The sequence below is a fragment of the Zonotrichia leucophrys genome, chromosome 3 (assembly GCF_028769735.1).
Source record: "Zonotrichia leucophrys gambelii isolate GWCS_2022_RI chromosome 3, RI_Zleu_2.0, whole genome shotgun sequence".
NCBI lineage: Eukaryota > Metazoa > Chordata > Aves > Passeriformes > Passerellidae > Zonotrichia > Zonotrichia leucophrys.
Window position 1 is genome coordinate 107,508,163 of NC_088172.1, and position 23,374 is coordinate 107,531,536.

At 40.6% G+C, this 23,374-nt stretch overlaps 1 protein-coding gene across 1 annotated transcript; it reads right to left on the reverse strand.

Annotated features, from left to right (window-relative positions):
• Window positions 1-7,229: 7,229 nt before the first annotated feature.
• CD24 (CD24 molecule) lies at window positions 7,230-11,927 on the reverse strand. The gene is made up of 2 exons (XM_064709875.1): window positions 11,773-11,927; window positions 7,230-9,283 (listed from the first exon to the last, which is right to left on the reverse strand). The coding sequence occupies exons 1-2, from the start codon at window positions 11,845-11,847 to the stop codon at window positions 9,098-9,100; spliced, it is 261 nt and encodes an 86-aa protein (XP_064565945.1). The 5' UTR covers window positions 11,848-11,927; the 3' UTR covers window positions 7,230-9,097.
• Between the last annotated feature and the right edge of the window lie 11,447 nt (window positions 11,928-23,374).

Genomic DNA, 23,374 nt, shown 5'->3' on the forward strand with positions numbered 1-23,374 from the left:
TCAGTGCTTCAAAGGGGTCCCCATATGCCTAGAAATGCAACTATTTTCCTTTTCACGTTTGATAGGAAAAAGTATTAAAAAGACTCTTAAAAATACAAATAAAGAGATCTATCCACTTTTTGATCCACCTTTATCTGAAATTAAAAAAGAAATTCGAGTGCTTTACATGTCCCCCTGTAATGAAAAGCCTCACAAAAAGACTCTGATGTGGAACTAATTTGCATTCTGAATGTGCTGAATGGACTACAGAGACTATAGTAACCTTTAGAGAATCTTTGCTGCGTTAAAAAAAGCAATTCATATTCTACCTCCTTCTACAGAAAATGAAAGGTTGAAAGATGTAAATTAGACAAAACAAACAAACCTTTCATAGTATATTATGAGCTTCAGGTTTCCTGTGCACTTACTAAAATTTAGTAACCCCTCTTTCAATTTCAAGCAGAGTAAATTGGAGGTATTTGACAAATGCCTTATCACCATTTGATTTAAGTGTTGCCACATACAGGAGCATATTTCAAGGAATAAAGCATTATGAAACAACTTCTTTGAACTTCCTTACTGTATCACTCATGCCATCAAAGGGAGGATAACTTTTTTATTATTTAAAGATCACATAATTTCTAGCCTGTCTAACTGACTTTAGGCTTACATGACCACGTGGTGTATGTGCATCTTCACATATCCTTAATTCAAGTTTTGGAACCCACTGACCCGTGTCAATACATTTTAACAGGGTGGTCAAAGCCATAAACAGAATTAAATTCCTGCTCATCCCATGAAAATGAGGGGGTTAAGGAAAAGAAAAGCATCCTCTGAAAGCCTTAATTAAGAGATTGGAAACAGCATACACTCATCCCATGTGAGAGACAGTAAGCCTTTCTAAAGACTCAGCTCACTCAGGAAGCACCAGGAATCCCTTGGCTTCAGTGTTTGTGGGGTTCTCCACTAAGGGGCAATCAAGTTAACTCCAAAAGCAGTGAAATAGTGATTTGATAGCAATTCTTTATCACCACCATGCAGCATCAGTAAAATTATCTTTCATCCACACAAGCTGTCTGTCTTTCCTTATTTACTCTTGTCCTTATAACAACCCTGCCAGTCCTACATAGCGAGGCCACATTGCTTCCCCAGATGCCCTAAATCCTTGCACCAACACTATTATCTTGGAACCAGATGGAAAGAAGGGCTGTGAGAGGCCCTCCAGCCTTCCTCTTGCCCAAAGGTATGATCAGCTAGATCTGAATTATTTTGAAATGGTGTTTATCTAACTTGTTTTCAGAAACATCCTCAACCTTCCCCAGCAACCTCGGTCAATGCTTATGAACATGACTTGTTATCTTCAGAGCACACAGGAGGGACAAGCTCTGTCCCTATATCTCAGAAACTGCTTTTTACCTGCAGGTTTCAATATGCTTCCTACTTTTCTTTTTGTAGCTAAATATGCTCTACGCTTTCTACTTTTTTCCCATCTACAGCTGTTGTGGTTTTCACTACCCTACTCCAAATTTTACCTGTTGATATCTGCTAATTGCTGTGTCCAAAACTGGACACAGCACTTTTTATTTGTAGCTTGTAAGATTTCTTTTGAAGTGTTTGCCTTAAGCATTTTCCAGAAGTTTCTTTTTTTTTTTTTGGAGAGTCCTTTTCCCCAGGAAATCCAACCCTTGCCTTCTCCCCAGTCTTCCTGACCCCCCACCCTGTCATATGCAGGACAGCAATTAAACACATCTTTTTCCTCCTTTCCCCAGATGGAACAAACCCAGCAAGACTGCAAGCTCTTCAGGGCTGAAACCATCTTAAAAGCCACTTAGCTATAACCTATTAGCTATAATTCTCTATACTAGCTATATAAAAGATATTAATATGGATATATCACATACATATTAACTATAATAGCTATATTCAGCTCATAAGTAAGAGTAAATAGGGTATTTCAGTGCCACTGGAAATCAAATTTGAAGGGTCCATCTGGAAAAGGATGCAATTTCCCTTATTGTCAGTTCATTGGCCTTTCACTCAGCCCCTCCTTCTTCCTTGTCAGAGATCAATATAAATCCATCACTGGGTTCATAGACCCATCCTGGTCTTCAGTGCAATGATTGGCTCAAGCCCAAAACTGGGGCTTGACTGGGGCCCTGAGCTGTCCCTGGCTGGAGCACCAAGGAGTGTGGCTGCTCTGGAAGGGTGCTGATCCCCATGGGCAGGCCTGGGACAGGAGTGTGGGCAGACTGCAGAGCCCAGGCAGATCTGACCTTGTTAAATCCCCCCCATCCAGCTGCAGCAGAGGGGAAAGAAACCAACCTTGGTGGAGATATTTACAGACACTCCTCCTGCCGTAGCAATCAGAGGTTCTAGAGAACAGCAAGCAAAAGCAGCAGGCACACAAAACAGAAAAGAAAAATAAGCGGGGATGCCATGAGGTCTATAAGAGCTTTCAGCATTATCCAGGGATTTTACACAGAAAGCCATCAAACTACAGCCCACAAGGACACTGATCTTAACAGGAATTCAAGTCAGGCACCAAATTACCTTTGAAGACCTGGGCTTTAATTACAGAAAATGGTGTAAAACCTGCTGATGAATGGCTAATGCCTGGCAGGAGTTCTGCAAGCTCTCAGCACAGTCTGCCTCTGCTCTGAGGAACACTTCATATCAGACTGCAGGGAAAGAAAAAAGAATGAAGCAGAAGCTGAACAATGTCAGCCTGCACTGCTGAGGAGACCCACTAAATGTAAACACATTGAAATACTAATTAAAGTCACAGACCCCCATCAGCCGCCTAGCAAAATCCACCAAACCCCTAGTGGAATGGATCACACATTTTGGGATCAAAGCTGACATCTCAGTAAGGCCACAGGAGTATGTGTGGCTGCTTCACCTCTCTCATCCTGTTCCTCCACCATGCTGGCAATGTGCTTTGGCTTGCAGTAAAACTGTGTCAGAGGCCTCAGGTCAGTGCCAGATGAACAGGGCTAAATTACTGTAGAGTTCGTGTTCTGAAAATAGCTGTATGTTCTTTTGATATTTTAATTTCAGTAAAAACACAAATTAGCAGGGAAGAAAATATCCCGTCTGTCATCCTGGTAGTGCTTCAGGTTGGCTCATTTACTGATGGCACTTTGCAAGAGGACACACCTTACAGGAGCCTGAGAATTTTGGAATGGAGGCTAATTCCAATGAGAAGAAATTGCTGTGTTGCATGTAATTTTGTGTTCGTTTCCTGAAACAGGAAAGACAACAAGATCAGAGTAGTGACAACAGCCTTAAAAATTAAGTTGGAGATGCTGTTGGAAACATAAAAAGGCACAAAATGCCAGCAAGTTTTAGAAAATATATTTAAAAATGTAGATAGCAGATACATGACAGCAAATGCCATTGTTGTGTCTCAGAATAATGATATCTTCTTTGTATTACTCACATAGCCCTGCCAAAGGACTTTTCTTCCTCATTGTTCAAAAACTTCATCATACTAAAACACTGAAACTGCCATGTTTGAGCAAAGACTCCACCAAATCTATATTCTATATCATGTTTTGTGATTCAATGAAGTTCATTTTCATTCTACTAACATGCTTCAGACTGTCTTTATTACTGAACAGCCACCAGATAATCTGCTTTCAGAGGAAACTCTTCCTGCTTCCTCAAACAAGGAAGGTTCTCACAACATGATTTCTAGCCATTTTATTTTTTTTTTTAAATTCTTGGTATTATGGTTTTAATTGCTATCATGAGCTATATGTGCTCAGTTTTGAATCTTACTAGTCCAAGCAATCACACAAAATGCATTTGTTATTGTACTCAGGTGTATGTATCCCTCTGAACTCAAGGTTCAGTCTTACTCCCCAAAAACCATTTGGGTTTTATACAACCCAGTAAAGACAATATACAGTTTTTGTCATGAGAAGTTTACATATTTCAGCATGATGAACACAGACTTTGGGTCCAGCTTATGCACACTAAGCCATCTGAAAAAAGTCCACACTGTGCTTTCAGTGAGAGTGGATGAAAAGCGGGAAACAGAACAATTGCTTTACAGAGGCGTTGCTTCCTTTAATAATTTGTGCCACATAAAGAATACTTTTCACGCTAGGTCATTCAAGAGAGATTTTGGTGGAATGTGATCATTCAGTTTATGCAGCAAAACCAAGCTACCACGATTTCATTCTGCTGTGTGCTCAAATTTTGTATTGTACACCCATCAGTTGTTAAAGCATAGCTCCTGCTAAGCTGAAAGCATAAAAGAAAGAGTCTCATTTCACTTCTGAAAAGCCTGAAAATGTTTTATTCATGTATTTGTAGCACATACATTGCAGGGAGTATTGCTGGATTCAAGAGAGAATTGAGCGACCCTTCACAGATGAGATTCTGTTAGTTTAGTATTTTGATTGGGCAGTAAAGAATCTATCAGGTTTTTTCTTCAGCTCCAGGTCATTCATTCTGGACATTTTGATGAAGTCTAAACCAGAGCAATTATGCATTCATGAGCAGGATGCTGAGGGTTTCACTTGGAAAACTGAAGGCTGATAACCAAAGTAAGGATCAAGTATCTTTCCTGAGGCTACTGCATAATGATGAAAAGACCACATCTCAAAGCACGTATTGCAGAAAGCCTAGTGCTGCTCTTCAGGCTGCTGTAGATAAACTACTGCTATAGATGGATTTAAAATAACCAGCCCCTTCATCTGTCGGGGCTCAGTAGACCTCTACAGTGCATCAAACATAATGTGTGTTCTAGAATGAAGAGCTTTGTGCTGCTACGAGGCAGAGCTGACAGCTCCTGTTTCAAAGTTATCTTTAATGCAAAAACAAGAAACGTTCCCAACTGTATCCATTACAATAAAGATGCTGGGTGATAAAGTCTGCTGCCTAAATCATTTCAGTCATGTATGGGAAATCAAATCTCTATAAGCCTGAATGCACACAAAATGCAAATCGCTCTGAACTGTCTCTAATACAAGCACATTCACATCCATCCTCAATTTCAGATACAAGGTGTTATTGTGAGCTCACTGCAGAGCCTGGTGTAACCCGAGTCCAGGGAAATGCTGACTTGGAAAGATGTGTGACAAAGAGCCCAGCCCTGCAAGTGTTTGTTCCCATGAGCCCTTCCAGAGGCAAACAGGCTGCATAGGAACGACTCTGGGAAGAAATTACTGCATATTAAACAATGTACTAATGTACTAATGTACTAATAACATTAGAGAGCAGGCTGCAGTCTCCAGCTAGCTTGAGAGTATTTGCATTGTACAGGCAAACCCTAATTTGATGGATTTGGCTAAGAGTTGGGAATGGCTTGTCAAAATAAGCCTGAGTTCATTTATTGAGACATTAACAATGTCCCATCCCCACGTGGACAAAGGGGGACTACCCTTGGTACAACACAGCACTGCCTGTGCACTGCTCTGGTGTGGAGAAAGGCTCAGGGGACAGGGCTGTGTCTTGCTGAAAACAAGCAGGCCACTGGCAGTGGTGTTGGATCTGGCCCAAAATACTTCACCTTGCAGAGATTTTTGCTGAATGGAAGTTGTTCATTCAAAGTCCCTGTGGATTTCTAAACTAGCTGAAAACTGCAATTTGGAAAAATTTAAGGGCTATTCAGAGTATGATGTTGAGAAGGAAGGAATAGTAAGCTGCACACAAACTGTAAGGGCTCATTTTAGGTATTTCCATTCAAATAATAACACTGCACTTTATTCAGGACTTGTGTGGCTAGGAAACATATGTTTACAACGAAAGCAGAGCCATGCATCAAACAGAGCAGTATTGTTTCAGAGTCATTGCAATATACACTATCCAGACACACTTCAGCTGGACAGACCTCTGAAAGTGAGGGGCACAGGTAAGAGCTGGCTCTAGTTATTGTAGGTGTTATTTCAAAAAATTAAAGAGTTGTGAAGTGCATGGGCTCCATTGTGCTCCCTCCCCTCCCGCCCTCCCTGCTCTGTTAAATGCATCCATCACATCCTCTTTCCCTGGGTGGATTTCTTTATCACTGATTCCATTGTCCTGTGATGGAATGGAACAGAACAAAGGTTACCAGATCATTTTTCTAAATCACTCATCTAGTCTGGTGAAAACTCTAAAACTCAGGAGAATTTAAATAGTTTAAATCCTATTGAAGAGCAATCTGGCTCTATTTCCCAAATAAAAAAAAGAAAAAAATTAAAATTTTGAAAAAAGCATGACACCAATTCAGCCAAGAATCCCATTATGTCTGATTATTTTGCAAAAACTTCCAACATATTCCTTTACTTCTTTTATTGTGCTGGCATATCATAGAACTAAAACCCATTGTTGCAGCCTTTTTCTTTGTCTGCCTGTCTTTGGAGAGAGGTTATTTTTAGTTAAATGTTTTTTAAAAAAGGTCCACAGCCGGGTTGGTTGGTTTATCTTCCTGCTTTCTCCTGGAGCATTTGGAGAAAAGCTAAACAAAGGAACAAAGTGTTTTGATACTCCCTGCACGTTCCAAGATTTAGTTAAACAGCCAGCTTTGATAAACTTATCCTGCTCCTTGGTTTGCTCAGCCTACTGGAAAAGCAAAGGAACAGAAGCAAAGCCCTGCCACACCGCATTCCCTCCCTCTGCAGCCTTGGGAGGCCTCTCCAGGGGCCTCTTTCCCACTGACAAATGCAGCCTAGGCATGCCTAAGTGCTTAGGCACTTGGGAATGTGTTTCTCCACATGTAGGCAGTGAAGATAACCACAGAGAACAATCCTGGGCCTTTAAGGGGTATTAGAAAGGAACATACCTGGAAAACAACACAGACACGGTTTTGGAATGTCAGGAACTGCAACTATTTGTTACTGAATGCTCATCTGGTTAATTTTTGCTTTAAAGCAATTTTTTGCACAAATTCCTACCTCTTCCAGTCTCTGTCCTTCATCAAGCATGGTTCAGCTTGTATTATTGGGATATACCTGCTGTGTGAGGCAGAGACCTTAAGCAGTTAATTCAAATTGCTTGACACCCAGTAGCTGAGAAACAGTTTTAGCCACCAGAAAGAAAACTGCTCATTGCCACCAAAAGAAATAAAGAAAACTGTCTAAGCACTGTTTGTCTAACATGAAAACATAGTCATGCTTTAAAAGGGAAGAGTCTGAATAAGCATGGAAAATTTACTACAGTTACTAGAGATGCTAACTAAATCTCACTCCCTGGTTTCAAAGCAAAATCCAGACTCCCAGTGGCACAAAACCTTCCAGAGAAATAAAACTAATTACACTTCAGCATTTCTAGACCTTGAGGTTTTTAATCACATATACCATCTTGCTTAACAGTTCATTCACTTAACACAGGCAAGGTACAGGTTTTTGTAGAAGTGTCTGGAAGTGCATCTAGAATGCATTGCCTGCCCACTGTTTTATTTACAGTTTTTTTCAATGAAAATCAGTAGCTAATAAATCAAAGCATTATTACACAAACACAAAATACAATCATTAACACTTTACTGGATACAAATGATAAGCATAAGGAAATGTCCATGTACACCCACTGACATGAATTTGTGTTAGCCTGCTACTAATATATGATACTGTGAATTGGTGGTAATATAACTGAAAGACAGATGTGTATTAAAAAAATTAGAGAGCCACTCATGTTTGACATGATCTTATACTGAGATAAATATCTACAGACAGTGGTATGATCATGTACATTCACACATGTGATCATATCAACATAGTTAATTTTTTTCTGACAAGGTATCATCATCAAGGTAGTTGAACCTCCTCAACAAAGCTTGCTAAGATCAAGTACCAGATAATATTTTCTAAAGTGTTGGATGATACAGAAACAATCTGTGCAAGTGTAGCAATTTTGATTCAGAAAAAAATTTTTAAAAAGTAGTATTTACAAAGGTAATTTTTAAATTCAGTGATTAAATTAAGACTCCAGTCTTCATATTCCAAACACCTGTTCATTTAATTTCTTTTTTTTTTTGGCGGTTTGCTCTCCTCTCCCCATTCCTTCTCCCAACCACAAATATTAGCCCAGGTTTAAAGTAGACTATCACAATTAAAACTCTTCAAAAAACAGTAAGTTATTCACCTTGTGCCAAAAAAAAAAAAAAAAAAAAAAAAAAAGAAAAAAAAAAGCAACACTATAACATTATTCATAAGATTTCATAAATCCTTCATAATTAAGGAAAGTTCCAGGAGCAAAAAACTTATACAACTTGGGAGGAGAAATAAAGGAAATAGGAGACATACATCCATTGACTTGCTTGTTCATTCGTTCGTTCTTTCTGAATTTCATTTACAAAAAGCTCCTGGTACTTTTTCTAATGTTTCCACACCTCCTTTCTCTGGCACATATGGTTTAATATACAAACAATTTAAATAAAATGTCAAATTCAAATTCCCACCATAAATAATTCCACTCTTATGAAAACTGGTGGGGTTTTAGCTATTTCAAAACTAGCCCTGCCTGGCTAACCATTTGGTTAAATAAGAGGATTCTTGCAAAAAATTTGTTATTCTATTTTAGCCTTGTAACAATTTAATACAAATTAAATCTAGAAGAAACCCTTTTCACTGATGTTGTTTCTTTTTCATACATCCTAATACCCATAAGTTATAACCATACAGGCTGTGTAAGAAACAGAATTATTTGAGCTTTTCTGTGTTTTCTAGGGATTCTATGAGCCTGTTGATGTTTTCGAACTTAAACAAAAAAATAAAAACTCTTGAAGTCCTTATTCTAAATGGTAGATAAACTCTCTAGCCTTTTTTCTTCGTGGAGTGTTATTATCCATCCTTATTATAAGATACTGTATTTCTTCTCAGCTTTAAATTTGGTTTGTCAGTACTGTCTCTTTTTGTTTCCATCTTGTTTTTTGGATTCCAACTCATTTGGTGAAAGAGCTCATAATTTTACCTCCTTGCTGAAGCTGATCTTTTCACACTGGTCAGCTTTGAAAGTCAGAATACTGAGTGTTTCTCTAGGTCAGACTGGTACTAATTTGAGTATGGAGTGGAACCAAGCTGGTTTGATGTGGAGTTTGGATTGATTTCTTCTCATGCTGGGTTGGAGATCTAGCCATCTCGGGCGGTTCAGGAAACGGGGTGGGGAGTGGTAGCCATTTCCATGCCAGAGTCTCTTAACAGCAAAAATACAGAAGAGAAACGGAGAGAATGAAAAAAAGACTTGTGGTTGAGTGAAGAGAATTTCCATGTCCGTGAGTGGTGGTATTGTTCAGTGAATTTGTGACAGCTGACAGAGAAGTGGAATTTGCTGAAGAATTGTTTGAAGGTGTTGGACTTGTTCCATTGGGACCACAGTAGATCTAGAATGTGGAAAGGAGAGGAAGTAACAAAAAGGGTTATATTGTCTCTTTTTAAAAGTCAGAACACATATTAGAAGCAGTGAACACCGTGTGGCCCCCCTCAGACACAGCACTCCAATGATACATACAAATGCTCACGCCTTTCATTGTGCACTTAGGGACAAAGACATTCTGAACTGCACGTGTGGGATTTGTTAAAGAAATAAATCTAATATTTTTCTAAATGTATTTACATAACTATTTCTTTATGGAAATCCTTTAATCCCTCCCTACATTAGAAGACACAGGTTTCAAAAAACCTCAGGAAAAAAAAAGTGCAAATGTAGAGCTGTGTAAAGGCAGATCTTAGGATAAGAAAGACTTTCAAACAACTGTGTGAATTGCAGTCTGTGTTTGCAGACCAAGCCACAAGCAAAAATATGAGGAAACAATGGTCAAGAATCTATTGATACTGTTTCTGGGGCTGGTCTGCAGCTTCCTTTGAAAAAATGGTGGGGCTTAATGTGAGTGGATTTAATATTTCAGCCTCTCTTATCTTGCTGTGGTAGCACTGAACTGCAGAAGTTAGAACAATGAAACCATACTGAATAAATCACAACCTATCGGCATTCTAGAAGACACAAAAAAGAAGTACAGTGAAAAGACCATATATTAGCAAATTTTAAAAATGCTGACAGAAAGCAAAATAAAAAATACCTTTTTCCCCTCATAACTGCATTATAGGGACAGAACAAAAACTTGCACTCTGTGCAACCTCAATATCAAGTTATTTCCTATACATGCACAGGAAAATTTTCAAAGATAACCTAAAGTATGTTTATTCCTGTGAAAAAAAGCACGTGAAACACAAGGATGAAACACAAGAGCAAAAATCACATTATCTCATCCCCAAAAATGAACCTAATACAGGAACCTTGGCTTCAACCCCATGGCAGCAAACTTGTACGCTACCAGAGCATTCTGGTAAGCTCTTAGACTTAATTCAAGTAAAACCATATTTTTTAAAAAGAAGTTAGTCAGTTTAATAAGTAGTTCTGTCCACAAAAGGTGTCCTTATTTTCTCATGTTTCTAGTACTGCTGAGAAAATAGATTAACAGGAGGAAAAAAATCAATCCCTCAATACTGTAGCAATGAAGTCTATGTTAAATTAATTAGAAAATTGCATAATCATTTTCTTTTGGTATTTCCTACTATAAAAAACCCATACAATAGAAAAACATAAGAATGGTGTAAAGCTTCTGGTATTTAGCATTTCTGGCAATCGGCACCGTGTTGGAAGCAATTTAGGACTGCAGGATAAAAATCGCTGTGTTGAAGTTTCTGTTAAAACCGGTCTGAAAGTGATCAATAGTGAATTGCTGAGTTAATAACCTACAAGGCAAGTCCCAGCCTGCCCTGGAATTTTTTTGAGTCTCCATACAAAGACTCCACCATCATTCCACTCTTGGTTATGTATATTTTAAGTTTTCTTGGTTTTAAACAAAAAAAGACTAGTTGCTGAGTATTTTCTCTTTTTTTTTGGTGGAAGCGAATGGGCTTATGTCCAAGTTCCCCAGCATCACAGTAGATGGGACCCCAGAGGTTTTCTCAGCGTAAATGTGATAAATACCGGCAACCCAAAGGGTCTGATCCTTCTCTCAATCACTGCCAAGGGTAAGACTCCACTGAGCACAAAGGAGAAGGGATAATGCCCTTCCTTGCAAACAAAGAGAGGAGGAGGGCACACGATTCAGCAGTGCCGTTGCTGTTCATTTTTCTGATACTATGCTATTCACCCTATTGAGGAGGTGGTCTCTAGGAACAACACACCAACACGGAACCTGCGAGCCTCGCTCGGCTTGGCCGCTCAAAGAGAAGCGGATCGCTCCTGCATCCATCACCTTTGCGCCAAGGTGGTGCACTAAGGGCACGGCTCGGCCAGCGCAGCAGCCGGAGCCCGGCGCCTTCGCTTCCAGCCCTGAACCTCCCGCTCCTGCCGAGAGCCCAGCCCAGGAGCAGCCCCAGAGCTTTGGGTGGGAGAAGGACCAGACCCGCGTTCCGCTGCAAAACCTTCCCGGAGCTCTCTCGGCTTGGGAGGGATCGCTCTCCCCCAGATGAGCGGGGCAATGAACGCTCAGCTGCCGCTCACACCGCGGTTCCGCGGCTATCCCTCGAGGATCCCACGGGAAAAAAAAAACAGGCGGCCAACTCCAACTCGATCTTTTCTGATGTGACCGGGGTAATCCGCGGCACCGCCGTCCCAGGGCTCCGGCTCGCCCCGCCGCGCCCATCCCCGCCCGTCCGCAGCCGGGGCTGCCCGGGCTCGTTCCTCCCGCCCGCCGCCACCCACGGCGGGCTCCGGGACAGCGCACACGGACGGGGGAGCTCCTCTCGGGAGGAACCCGCCCTCCGCCGCTGCCGAGGCGGCCGGGGAGGGTGTCGGCGGGGCCGCTCCCGCGTCCCGCCTGGGGCCGGCGGAGGGAAAGCGCCGAGCCGCTCCGGGGCTCACCTGCGTGGGAAGGAGGAGGGCAAGGAGCAGGAGCCCCAGGCCGAGCCGCACCGCCAGCGCCGTCCCCATGCCCATCTGCTGCTGTCCCGGCGCGATGCTGGTGCTGCTCCTGCCGCTGTGGCTGCGGGCGAGAGGGATGCGCCGCTCCGCCGCGCCCGGCCCCTTTTATAGCGGCGCGGGCTGCCGTGAACGCCCCGCCGCCTTCCCTCCTCCGCCCCGCACCTCCGCTCCCGCCCTCCGCTCCCGCCGGGGCCCGCAAGCCGCGGCCGCCCCCTGGTCCCGCTCGGGGCTCCGCTGCCCCTGCCCGGGCTGTCCCGCGGGACCGGGCGCGCTCGGCTCCTGCCGAACCCTCTCCGACAGACCCGGAGCTCTGCCGGCTCCCCTGGGCTCTTACAGGCGCTGCCCCCCCTCTAGTGCCGGCGTCGTGTTCTGGTATGGAGGGACTGGCACAGGGCTGTGGCGCTCGAGCTGCAGTTACTCCAGAGAAACGCTTGTGTTTATAAAAACATCAGGCTTTTTCCATTAAAAAAAAAAAAAAAGAGCGAAAGAAGGAAAGGTAAAAGTGGCTGTAAATATTTCTGAATGGCTGGAGCAGTGGAAAAAAAGCTGGGGAGTTAAGATCCCATCTTGTTCGGAGCTGCCTCACCATCAGTGCTCAGGCTTCAGACCACAGGTTGCAATTTCAAGCACTCTTTGGATCTAAATATTTTATTATTACCATTATTCTTTAAAGAAACCTATGTAACAAGTGGAACAAAAAGTTCTTCCAGCTGTAGCCTCTGTGTAGGCGAGGTTCTACCTTCTGGCTCAGTAAATGCTGTAATTGTATCTCCCCCCTTGGCTGACTGAAGTCTGATTTGGTGAGGCCCTGAGATGACCTTTCAGATGTCTCAGTATATAGACAACTGAACAAAAATAGTCTGTGTCCTCTTAATAAACTACAAAAAAGAGACACCCATGTGCTGATTCTATCGTCACAAACCAATTGTTTCTATCTAAGATTTTCTGTTGGCTCAGACAAAACAGGTTTCAAAATTGGACAGATTTGTGTTTATCTCAGAACAAAGTGTGAGGAGATACCCAAGTCCAACACTACAGAATTCGTTGGCCATCTTCAGGGACTGGACTGCTTTTGAAGAGCTTCCAAGGACATTGCTAGAACTCAGTCCAAAAGCACAGGAAATGTGGAGAGATGCGGTGTAGAACCTCACTGTAGAACCAGGTGCTGGGACTTGTGTTGGACAAGAATATTTAGTTCCAAATGAAGTCTTTCATTAATTCTTTCAGAATGCCTGACAAAGCTATGGTAATTTTATTTTTCCAGAAATAAAGCATTTTGCAAGCTGTACCACCCAAGATATCAATCCTTGGACAAAAGATATAAAACCAGGATAAAAGAGCTTTTGAGAGCTATGCAAAGTCTGAAGCACTTGTGAAGCAACATTTCCTTCATTCTGATCACAGCCACAGTCCAGCCCTTAACTATAAAGAGACATAGTCTGTCAATAGAGTAACTATGGGAACAGTCAACAAATTGATGGTCTCTGAATATTCTCTGGTTGTGAATCCACTGAAAGCTGGATGCCAGAAGAGGGGTTTTCATGATTATGGAGCTATAAGGAGAGAAAGAAGAGAACTGTGGTGGACTTCAAATGACAGAGGAGTGACAAAGCTGAAAACATTTCTATCACTACTTCGCCTTGCCAACAGTCAGTTTTGGTCGTCATAGTTAAATGACTCACAAATGGGGGGAAAGGTCACCTTTTCATTCAGTAGATAAGCCTAACACTACAGAAAAGTGAAATTCCCTGTGAGAGAAGTCATGTGAATCACAGCAATAAAGTCAGGGCTCACGTGATTCTGACACCAGATTCCATGGAGGAGATGAAAAATGAAGGGAATCCAGTTAGGGCTCAACAATAGCTAAAGCAAAGAATATTCTAGTGTAAATCTGACTGAGATGGTTGCCATTATTATCTCTCCCATCTTGTTTGGGAGAAAAGGAAGTGATACAGCTGTTGCATGATCCCATAGGGATCATAACTGGCTGTTCCAGGTTGAAGCAGCAGCTGAGACACTTAAATGTCAACACCAGGACAGATGAGAATGAGAGAATAACAGTCAGATGGCCTTTCCCATTCTCTCTACCTGGGTATCTTGCCTGAGGTCTGTAACTGTAAAAAAAGAAGATGATGCACAGTTCTTGTAAGGTGACATGAACCAATAGAGCATGATACAACTGACTATTATTATTATTATTATTATTATTATTATTATACAGTGTATTGCACTTCTGGTGTTTTAACAAGTTTCAGTGCAAATGAGGGTATAATTCTTTCTTCTAAAAACATTGTGAAGGCTGTTCCTCTACTTAAAAATAAAGAAAAAATCCCGAGGTTTAACAACATTTGGCAGAAATTATAAATTACAGAAATAGTAAAACTCTGTAAAGTTTATGTTTGGAGGCCAAAAGAAAGCCTTTTTGAAGTATTCCTGAAATACTAATATAAATAAGGAAATGTTCTATCAGCAAGAGAGAAATGCTAAAAATATTTTAAGCCCAAGATTTTCATTGAAGCTTTTGTCATTGGAAATTATAACACCTAACACTCCATTAGATTTGTACAACCAACTTTCCCCATTCAGGAAAGCTGCAGTATTGATTCCTCCTGAACACATAAATCATCTGCATTCCTAATTCCAAAATCTTTTTTTTACAGCTGAAGTCTATCATGAGGTCTGCAAAAGATATATCTGAGCAAGAGCCCAGGATCCAATATATGGATTTTTCAACAAGGCAAGGAATGCTGTGAGCTGAGAACCATACGAAGTGAAGTACTGCTATCTGGTGGCCAAAAGGAATTTCAGATATTTTTCTTTCAGAAAAGACAATGTGCTCCCTCAATCAAACACCCTTTGATAGCAGTGTGCTCTTAGGGTTCTCATCATGCTGAGACCCAGTGTTAAATATTGTTGAATCCCTGTTGTTCTGCTTCCTTTAGTTTTTATCCATAGGTCAGCACCTGTCCCAGTTAAATACATAGTATTTGATTAGAAAGGTTAGCAAAGAGAAGGGAGAAAATGATCTTGATCTTTTGAGTTAAATGTAAGTTCATGTGTATATTCCACTAGTGACTTTTAAGTTGATTGAACTTCGCAATAGGCATAGCTCTCAGTTCAGTGAGCAGAAGCAAAACTTGTGCTGCTTTGCATAATGCACTGGAAAACAAGATCAGCTCAACTGACTGGCAGAAAACCCCAACAGTTGTCTACAAAAGGAGGCAGAGAAGTCTACAAGACACATAAGTAATTTATTCAAATACATTACATTTAAATAAAAAGCTTTAGCAAATTAAGTGGAGACAGAGCATTAAGTGGAATGAATGAGAAATAATTTTGAGTTAACCATTAATTTACTCTTACCTTTTAGATGCTAATCTTGATCCATCCAAAATATTTGAGGATCATCAATTGCCAGTGAGAATTACTGAATCTTGTGTTCCCCCAGCCAGCTCTTCACTCTCCTTGGTTGTACATAGACTAGAACTTAATACTTATATATTAGAACTTACTACACCCTGTGGGTCCTCTCAGTATCTTCACCCACTTCAGGGTGAAGCACCTACTGCAGCTACTCAGGCTACTGCAGCTCTCAGTACTCACCTGAGTCATATTATGAGTTATTTTAGTTAATACCCACCTGTGAACTCATGTATTTATGTATTAGAACCTGATGTTTTTTCAAAAGACAGATTTGGAGAAGTCCATTTTAGCAGTGTTCATCAAGTAGCCCACATATGCTGATCTAAGCTGACATAATCTGGTGATGTTTCCTTGATATCCATTTTTAGCATATGGTTCTGCCTTGAGAAACTCACAGGTCAATATTTTCTAATATTTCATTAGTTAGTCTGGTCCTTCTCTTGCTGCTTGTTTAGTAGAAAGGACTACTAAACAAGTAGTCCTTTCTACTAAAGGAAAGGACTTTAGTTGCAGCAGCTCCAGCCATATAATCAAAATTTGCCAGATATTTTGAAGTACCCTTCCTTACATTTGCATCTTCACTACCATTGCAGAACAAGACTGAAATACTGATGGGACTGGCTGAAACTAATTTTAGACAACTGGACAAAGCTGTTTGGCATGTGTCTTGGATAAGAACTCAGAATATATATTGAGGATTGCATTTCCTCTTCCAGTGAAGGGTTCATATTAGATTTTTGTTAGTAAAGCTTTTAATGGAAGGCTTTTAATGATTGGTGGTAATGCAAATCTACATTTATTGGTAATGAATGTTGATTAGATTCAGCTACACATGTCTTCAGACATGGGCCTTGCTGCCATGATGCAGAACCAGGATCCCAGCAGTGGCACTGTTTCCTATCTGTATTGGTCTGAGACAAAGGTGTTGGGCTGGTTAGTTAGAGGTATAGTTATGGTTATAGTTATAGTAAACAAAACCATGATTTCCAGACCTGGAATTGTAAGCCTGGAAGTTTGAGCAGAAGGGAAATTGTGATTCCAGAAACAGTCTCAAGAAGAAATGTGTAAGGGTTGCTGCTTTAATGTCCATGGATCATTTGACTTCAAGGGATGGTGTCAGCCTACACAATTAGGTGTGGCTTCAGATCTGCTTGAAAGCACACCTTTCTGCTTAAGTGAAACAAACTCTTGGGTGACATCAATACAAACAAATTAAATGGTAGCAGAGCCTGTTCTTTGGCCTTCAGGCCACCTGACACGTCTAACCCTGTCCACACTATTAAACTCTCTTAGTCTCCAGAAGATGGAGGCTAAGTCTAAGCTGCCTGTTGGTACATAGCTGTCCCTGAACTTTTCCATGGTCAGGAATTGTTTGGGATCATGCTACTTGGAATAGGACAAAAGCAAGGCAGAGCTTTCCTTCACTCATGAGGCATAATGTCAGATAACAGGTCTATAGACATGAAGAAGTAAAAATGACCAAAGGCCATTTATTCTGATTTGAGGAAAGTTTAAACATTACACTCAGAAAAAAAATCAGTGAAGGACATTCCCCAGCCCATAGGCCTTCTGCTTGTTTGCCAAACTATCTTTGCATAATATTCTCTTAAGTCTTCTTGCTGCAAGTTTACATTGTACTGCAACAATTTATTGCATTGCATAGTAAAGGGCACAGATAATAATGATGACCAGATTTGTAGCAAAGTGTTTACTGGTTGAAAACATATCAGACACTTTGCACTGAAGAAGGAAAGGTTGCATGACAGCAGCCATCTACATCTAAGTGAGGCTCCCTGGAAACCCTTGATGGATGATGAAAGGAAACAAGTGCTTCTATGACGTAATAATCTCATTTCAACACAGACATCTGAAATAGATTAATCACTTCCTGGAGATTCTGACATCACTTCACCAACTCCTAAAAGAGTATAGATGATTCACTCTGACATTTGCCACTATATTTTCCTGTAGTTTGAGGAACAGATTCAATTCCTTCAAGCTTTCTTCACAGGATTTCAATGCTTTTTTTGTCACTTTCCTTTGTACTCTCTCAAATCTGTCTTAATTAGATCACCTTTTCCAAAGTAGCACACTCTACTCAAGATAAGACTTCATCATGCAACAGCTTCATTGATGCAGCTTAGAAAGAACAATTTTTTCCAGCTGTTTTGTTTTGTTTGTGGTTTGATGCAGTTTTGAGATTATCTCACTCCAGTTCTTGAGCAATAGTGCAATGTTAGCACTTTTCCCATCTCCCTGAATTTTCCTTTTATGATGAAACTTATTAGTAATTTCAATTATTGTAGCCAAGTTCTTCTTATCATTATCTTGAGCCCTAGCTGTGATTTCTTTCACTGGATTTGATATTCTGCATTACCTCTCTTACCTGGGGATAGACAGTTAGCTATCCTCATACTATACTGCTACTTTGCTGTGCTTCTTTCCACACAAATGAAAATATATACACTGAAAATCCTTGCATCCTTATTAGTCATTTTAATCATCATCATTAGTTTATGACTGCTGTGATTTCTTCTATCCCTGACACTTTACAGGACCTACGTTTTCAGCCCTGCATACGAAGCATTTTTTTTTCTGATAGCAGTGGAAGTTTTTGTCCTCTTTTGAGAAATGTTAAACACTTGCACCTTGCAATCTGGATCTTGTATTCTGCTTCCATTTTTTTTTTTTTTGTTTGCTATTGTTTCCTTGGTATTGTGGTTTGGGTTTTTGTTGTCATTGTTTATTTACTGCCTTCTCTTTGCCAGTTAACAGGGCAGATTTTTACCCACAGCTATCAAGAAGATAGTCTATATGAAAAGAGAGCTGTCTTATGGAATACCTAGGTTCAGAATTAATTACTGCTGCATGGCATCCTGAAGGGGTTATTCTTTTGTAATCTTTTCTGGGTAATTTCTAGTTTGAGTAGAGGACAGGCAGAGATAACAAAGTAATGATAACGAACCATGGAGAAATCTGATAAACAGGAAGATCTAAAGTTGGATGGGAAGACACAATATTTTAAATCAAAATAAGAACAAACAGGATTAAAACATGTGTAAAGTAGATCAGCTATTCTTCCCATTTCATAATAGAAAAAGGGACCAGTCTAGGATTTGAAAAGAGGAACTGCTGAAAGGAAACGTATCATGTATCACTAGGAGTGTTAGGACTTCATGTATCTTTTAAATGGTGAATACTTTATCACATGGTATCATTATGCAAGGTACAGAGAAGGAGTGGTCACACGGTGATGAGAACACCCAGAGCTGAAACAGCTAGTGTTGCAAGGACATGCTTTCCTGGGAGATAAAGCATCCCAGATCTTCTACCATGGGATTTGCACATCTTTTACACCTCTGGAGCTGCACATTGTGAAAGGGCAGGACAGCCTTGACACCAAGCAATATTATTCTGACATTTTATCCCTCTTTACTGCACCTTTATTGATATTATATCTCTATGTGTGTGTTTGTGTGTGTGTGTGTTTATGTGTGTGTGTATCTCAAAGGTGCATTGAAACAGATAAATTTTTCTGTTTACAGATGCTAATCAAGAAAATTTGGTCCCTGAGTCACACTGGAAGCTGAAGTCCTTTGCTCAGCCTTTTTTTATGCTTTTAAAAGCAAACCTGACACAAAATATTGTTGGTTTGGTTTTGTTTGGGGCTTTTAGTTTGCTTGTTTTAAGGAAACTTTAATTATACATACATGGACAAACAATTGAAATTTCCCCACTGGAAATTAATAATGCTAAACCTGCATGTGTATATCTTGAATTAGTTGCTATCAATTAGAAAAGAGAACATTATTTTATAAGAACTAAAGACATTAATCTGAGAAGAATACAGAGGAAACACCAAAGTAAACAAATAATTCAAACTACTTAACATTTGCTCATGGACTATGTTGTTTTATGGCTAATAAATAAGGTTCAAATAATGAATGCTTAATTGATTGGGTTTGGGTTTTATTGCATTTGCCACCCACTGTTGGTGTAGGTAGATAAATCCTAGAGCAGCAACCAACACCAGCAGAATCTGAACATGTTCACTACAGAATGAATGAAAGTCTCAAATCCTGTCTTAGGAAACAGCACGATAACTTTTCCTACCAAAAAATTTTTGTGTTTTAGACAATTAGCAAACAAGAAAGTGAGGGTGAAACAACAAAACAAATCTCATTGCAAAGCTCTCACCAAACTGGGAAATGAAAGAATTAGCAGTGAAACTGCAGAGCTTTTAATCTTGGTGCAGCTGGATTTAATACCAGACTGGCTGAAGGAAGTTACTCACTGTTTTCCTCCCACTTGCTTAACCACTGATGTAACACCAGTTTTCACTGGCAAGGCAGCAATGAGTTTCTGGTTTAGGTGGTTCACCATGCTCTGTCTGATGGAGTGGCCTCACATCACTTCTTCAGTGCAAATCAGAGCAACCTGCATCATCCATCTCCGTCTTCTTTCTTATCATGGATCAATGTAGCCTCTTTCTTTAGAAGATAATAAGAGTACAAAAGCCAAATTAGCCAGGTAGCGAAAAGGATGGTGAAAAAAAGAGAGAATGCTACATTAACAAGTGGTTGTATCTCCATCACTTAAAGAAATACAAAACAATACCTGAAATTCATCTACCTTCCCCTACTCCCCTAATTACCATCTTTAATGTCTAAGATGGGTTTTCAAGGAATAAGTAAACTGCAAGTAAAGGTGCTTTGTGAAAACTTGCAAGAGATTCTCTTGCAGGATGTCAATGTGGCTGCAGGAAAAAAAACAGACAGAAGATCATAATGCAGTCGTTACCACAAGAGACGAAATGGCAACACAAAGAGTTGGTAAGTAGAGAGAAACAGAGGTTTCACTGTGCTGGGATAAGAGCTGAATACATTAAAGGTATCCTAAAGAGAATAAGTACAATATTTTTTAGTTAAAGATAGCACAGTAGATTATATGGGCAAATGTGTGAGAAAGGGAAGTTTAGAGCAGCGTGTCAGCTGAAAAGGCAGCACTGGAAGAGCTGGAAAGGAAGATTCTGCTGCATTATTTTTCAGAGAGGGGCTTTAGAGAAACAGATGATAGGATTATTTGGTCACAGATTGAATGCAAGTAACCAACTAGAGGAATTGTCTCTAGGCTATGGACTAAGAAAAAAGAATGTCTAAGCAGTTACAATAGGTATGACATTGGAAGAGGTGAATTAGCAGTCAGAAAGCTCATTATTCAAATTAATATGGACAAACTTAAAGGTGATGCTCGTATGGGAACACTCTGTTTGGCCAGGCAGCATAAATATGCATAGAACACTGTCCAGTCACCTTCTCACCTTGAAATAAGCACTGTAAGTTAAAAAGCGTGTGGTCTCAACAACGCAATGCTGGAGCTAAATCTGCAGAGACAAGTGATCTGGTGAGATGTGCATTGCAGAATGTTAGTCAGAGCTACTCACAGCACCCAAATGGCAGCATGGGGCTCTTTATTTTGAGATGCAATGAGTGTCAGCAGATCCAGCACTGCCACTCGACTGACCTTGCAGGAAAACAAAGGTAACAAAAAACCCCAGGCAGTGGGGAGGGAATTCCTAGTTACAGATTCAAACATACAGCTCAAAAGCTACTGAGAATTTTCTCTCTGAGCTATCAAACCTAAAAGACTAATCTCCTTGTGAGTGAATGGCATAGGGAGTACAGTGAAATATACAAAATGAAAATCAAACAAGAGAAGAATTACCCTTCCTAGAGAGGAGATGACTCCACTGGAAATAAAAGAAATTAATCAATCCTATGAGAATAGCCATGGCAAGAATACACTTGGTCAGACTAATAAAAAATAAAATAGATCACCATGAATCTGCCAGAGATGAATGATCACTGTTTCTTACCGACCCTGAATCTTTTGACTGTATGTTGCTGAGGTTTTATATTAAAAAAAAAAAAAAGTAATCTGAAAGCAGCCTAAAGAACATCCTGCTGAGAGATAGCTATGACTGAAGTGAGCTTGAGCAAAGCCTCTCGTGCGGGAAGCCTGAGCCCTGACAGCTTTGAGAGGAGCTTTTCAGTGCCATCTAATGGTAGACTGAGAAAAACTACACTGAGGTCTTCACCCCCTCGGAACATTTTGGTTGTAATTACAGTCCCATATATAAAAAGCAGGATTAATCATTCTCAACTTAATTTTTGCATCGTTCTTTATTAAAAAGTGCACATACTGACCCGTGCTGGGAGTTCCCTTTCATGACCCTTCAACACTGTGGCGTGGGAGTCTGTCAAGAAGACCTGAGAGATGCTGAAGTTCCTCTACAGTCCAGGGCTGAATGAATCCTGGCAGCGTGGGGGGGCGGGAATCCCAAAAAACTTTGGTAAGCATCTGCTTTCATGACTGAGATGTAATAATAACATGATGTCCTTTCCAACCAGTACAACTGGAACAGTTGCCCTCATAGCTGGACTAGGAAATTCAGCAAGTGTGACAGAGGTGATGTCTCTGTTTGGGGTTGCGAAATGATGACATAAATCAGATTTGTGATGCCTGCTCATGACAACCAAGTGGCATTTCTTCTGCATCTGAATAATTCCTGCTTCTGTGAGATGCAACAGTATCATCCTATTTTAAAATATAAAAGACGGAGTGACTTCAGACACACTCTTTACCTTGCCATTCAATATGAAGGGGTAATAAGGATGTGTAATACCTGAACAACATAGAAAGGCACTAATACTTAGATTTTGGTTTACAAGGAGTAAGTTAACTTCACTCTCAGCAATGTTAGATCATTAATCCTACATGAGACAAATCAAATTCTAAAATATTTGAAGAGAATGGGGTGTATGGAAAGACAGGTTTGGGGTGGTTTTTGTTGAGTTTTGGCTGAGGGGTTTTTTACTCCTTGGAGAAGGTAGCATTTCTGCTTAGGGAATCCATGCTCCTCTTGACATTTTTTTCTGTTTTGACTCACTATGTGCCACTACGAATGCAAGTAAGTTGCTCTTACCATTCTTTTTTCCCCCTCAGTAAGTATGTATGTATATTTTATGATATACAGGGGAAAAGTGCTAAAAAAGTTAGAGGCTATATTCTCAACTGAAATTGGTCAGAATCTCACAGAACTTAGCACTGGAACATTCAAAATACATAAAGACACAAAGGTGTTCAGAAATTTCTTCCCAGTGAAGTTTCTAAGGAGGGGAAATAGCTTTGCCCATTAATTGCTCCATTACCAAATGTCCCTGACATAAAAACCCTCCCATTCAAACATTTTATGACAAAGTTTATACAGGTGAAAAATTAAGCAAGCACTTATAATGCCCGTGCTAATTGCACAGCTGCTGTTCAGCAGTAGTTCTGCAGTTACATCACTTTTCAGATTTGCCAGTATTTTTCCAAGGGATGACTGGTCTGTCAGGTGAGGTGGCCAGCATTTTAAAGCAAAACTGTAAAGCTGCGGAGCTTTTCCATTTGCCAAAATTACCCTTAACCTCGTGCAGCCACATGAGGGTAAGAGGCTACCAATCTGATTGAATTCTGTGCCTGTTCTGTATGGATACAGAGAATTCCCCAAATGCTGAGAAATTGGAGCGATCAGAAGCACCAAGAGATTGGTGCACAGGATAGAGAAATCTGAGAGAAGGCAGAAGAGGGAATGGCCCTCTCCTACTTTCTGAGCTCCACAGAAAAGAAATTATGAATTACCTCCAGTAATGGAGATGCTGAGTAAAAGAGAGAGATGTTATGTGAAAAAAAATAAGAAGGATAAGGGAAAACATGAGCTACAGAGGGGTTTGGATTAAATTGTCATGGTGGCCAAGCCCTTAAAATCAATGTGTGGTTGGAAAACCTGTGTGTCTGCTGAAGTGATTTCCCCAGTGAGAGATTTTAAATGTTTTACTGGCTTGGGCATTTGGTCAGAACATGAGGGGCTGAAAATACAGGAAAAAAAAAAAACTTCCCTAGAAAGCTGGGAAAATGATAATGGGAAACAGCTCCAGCACATCTCAGTGGAGCAGGAGACCATCAGTGGCTGGACCAGTCGTCCAGCAGAGGACAGGGCAGAGGTGGCCCAAGCACAGAGGGCTCCTCCCGTGGAGTCTCCCGGTTTGCTGAGGAGGGATCGGCAGGACGCCCGCTT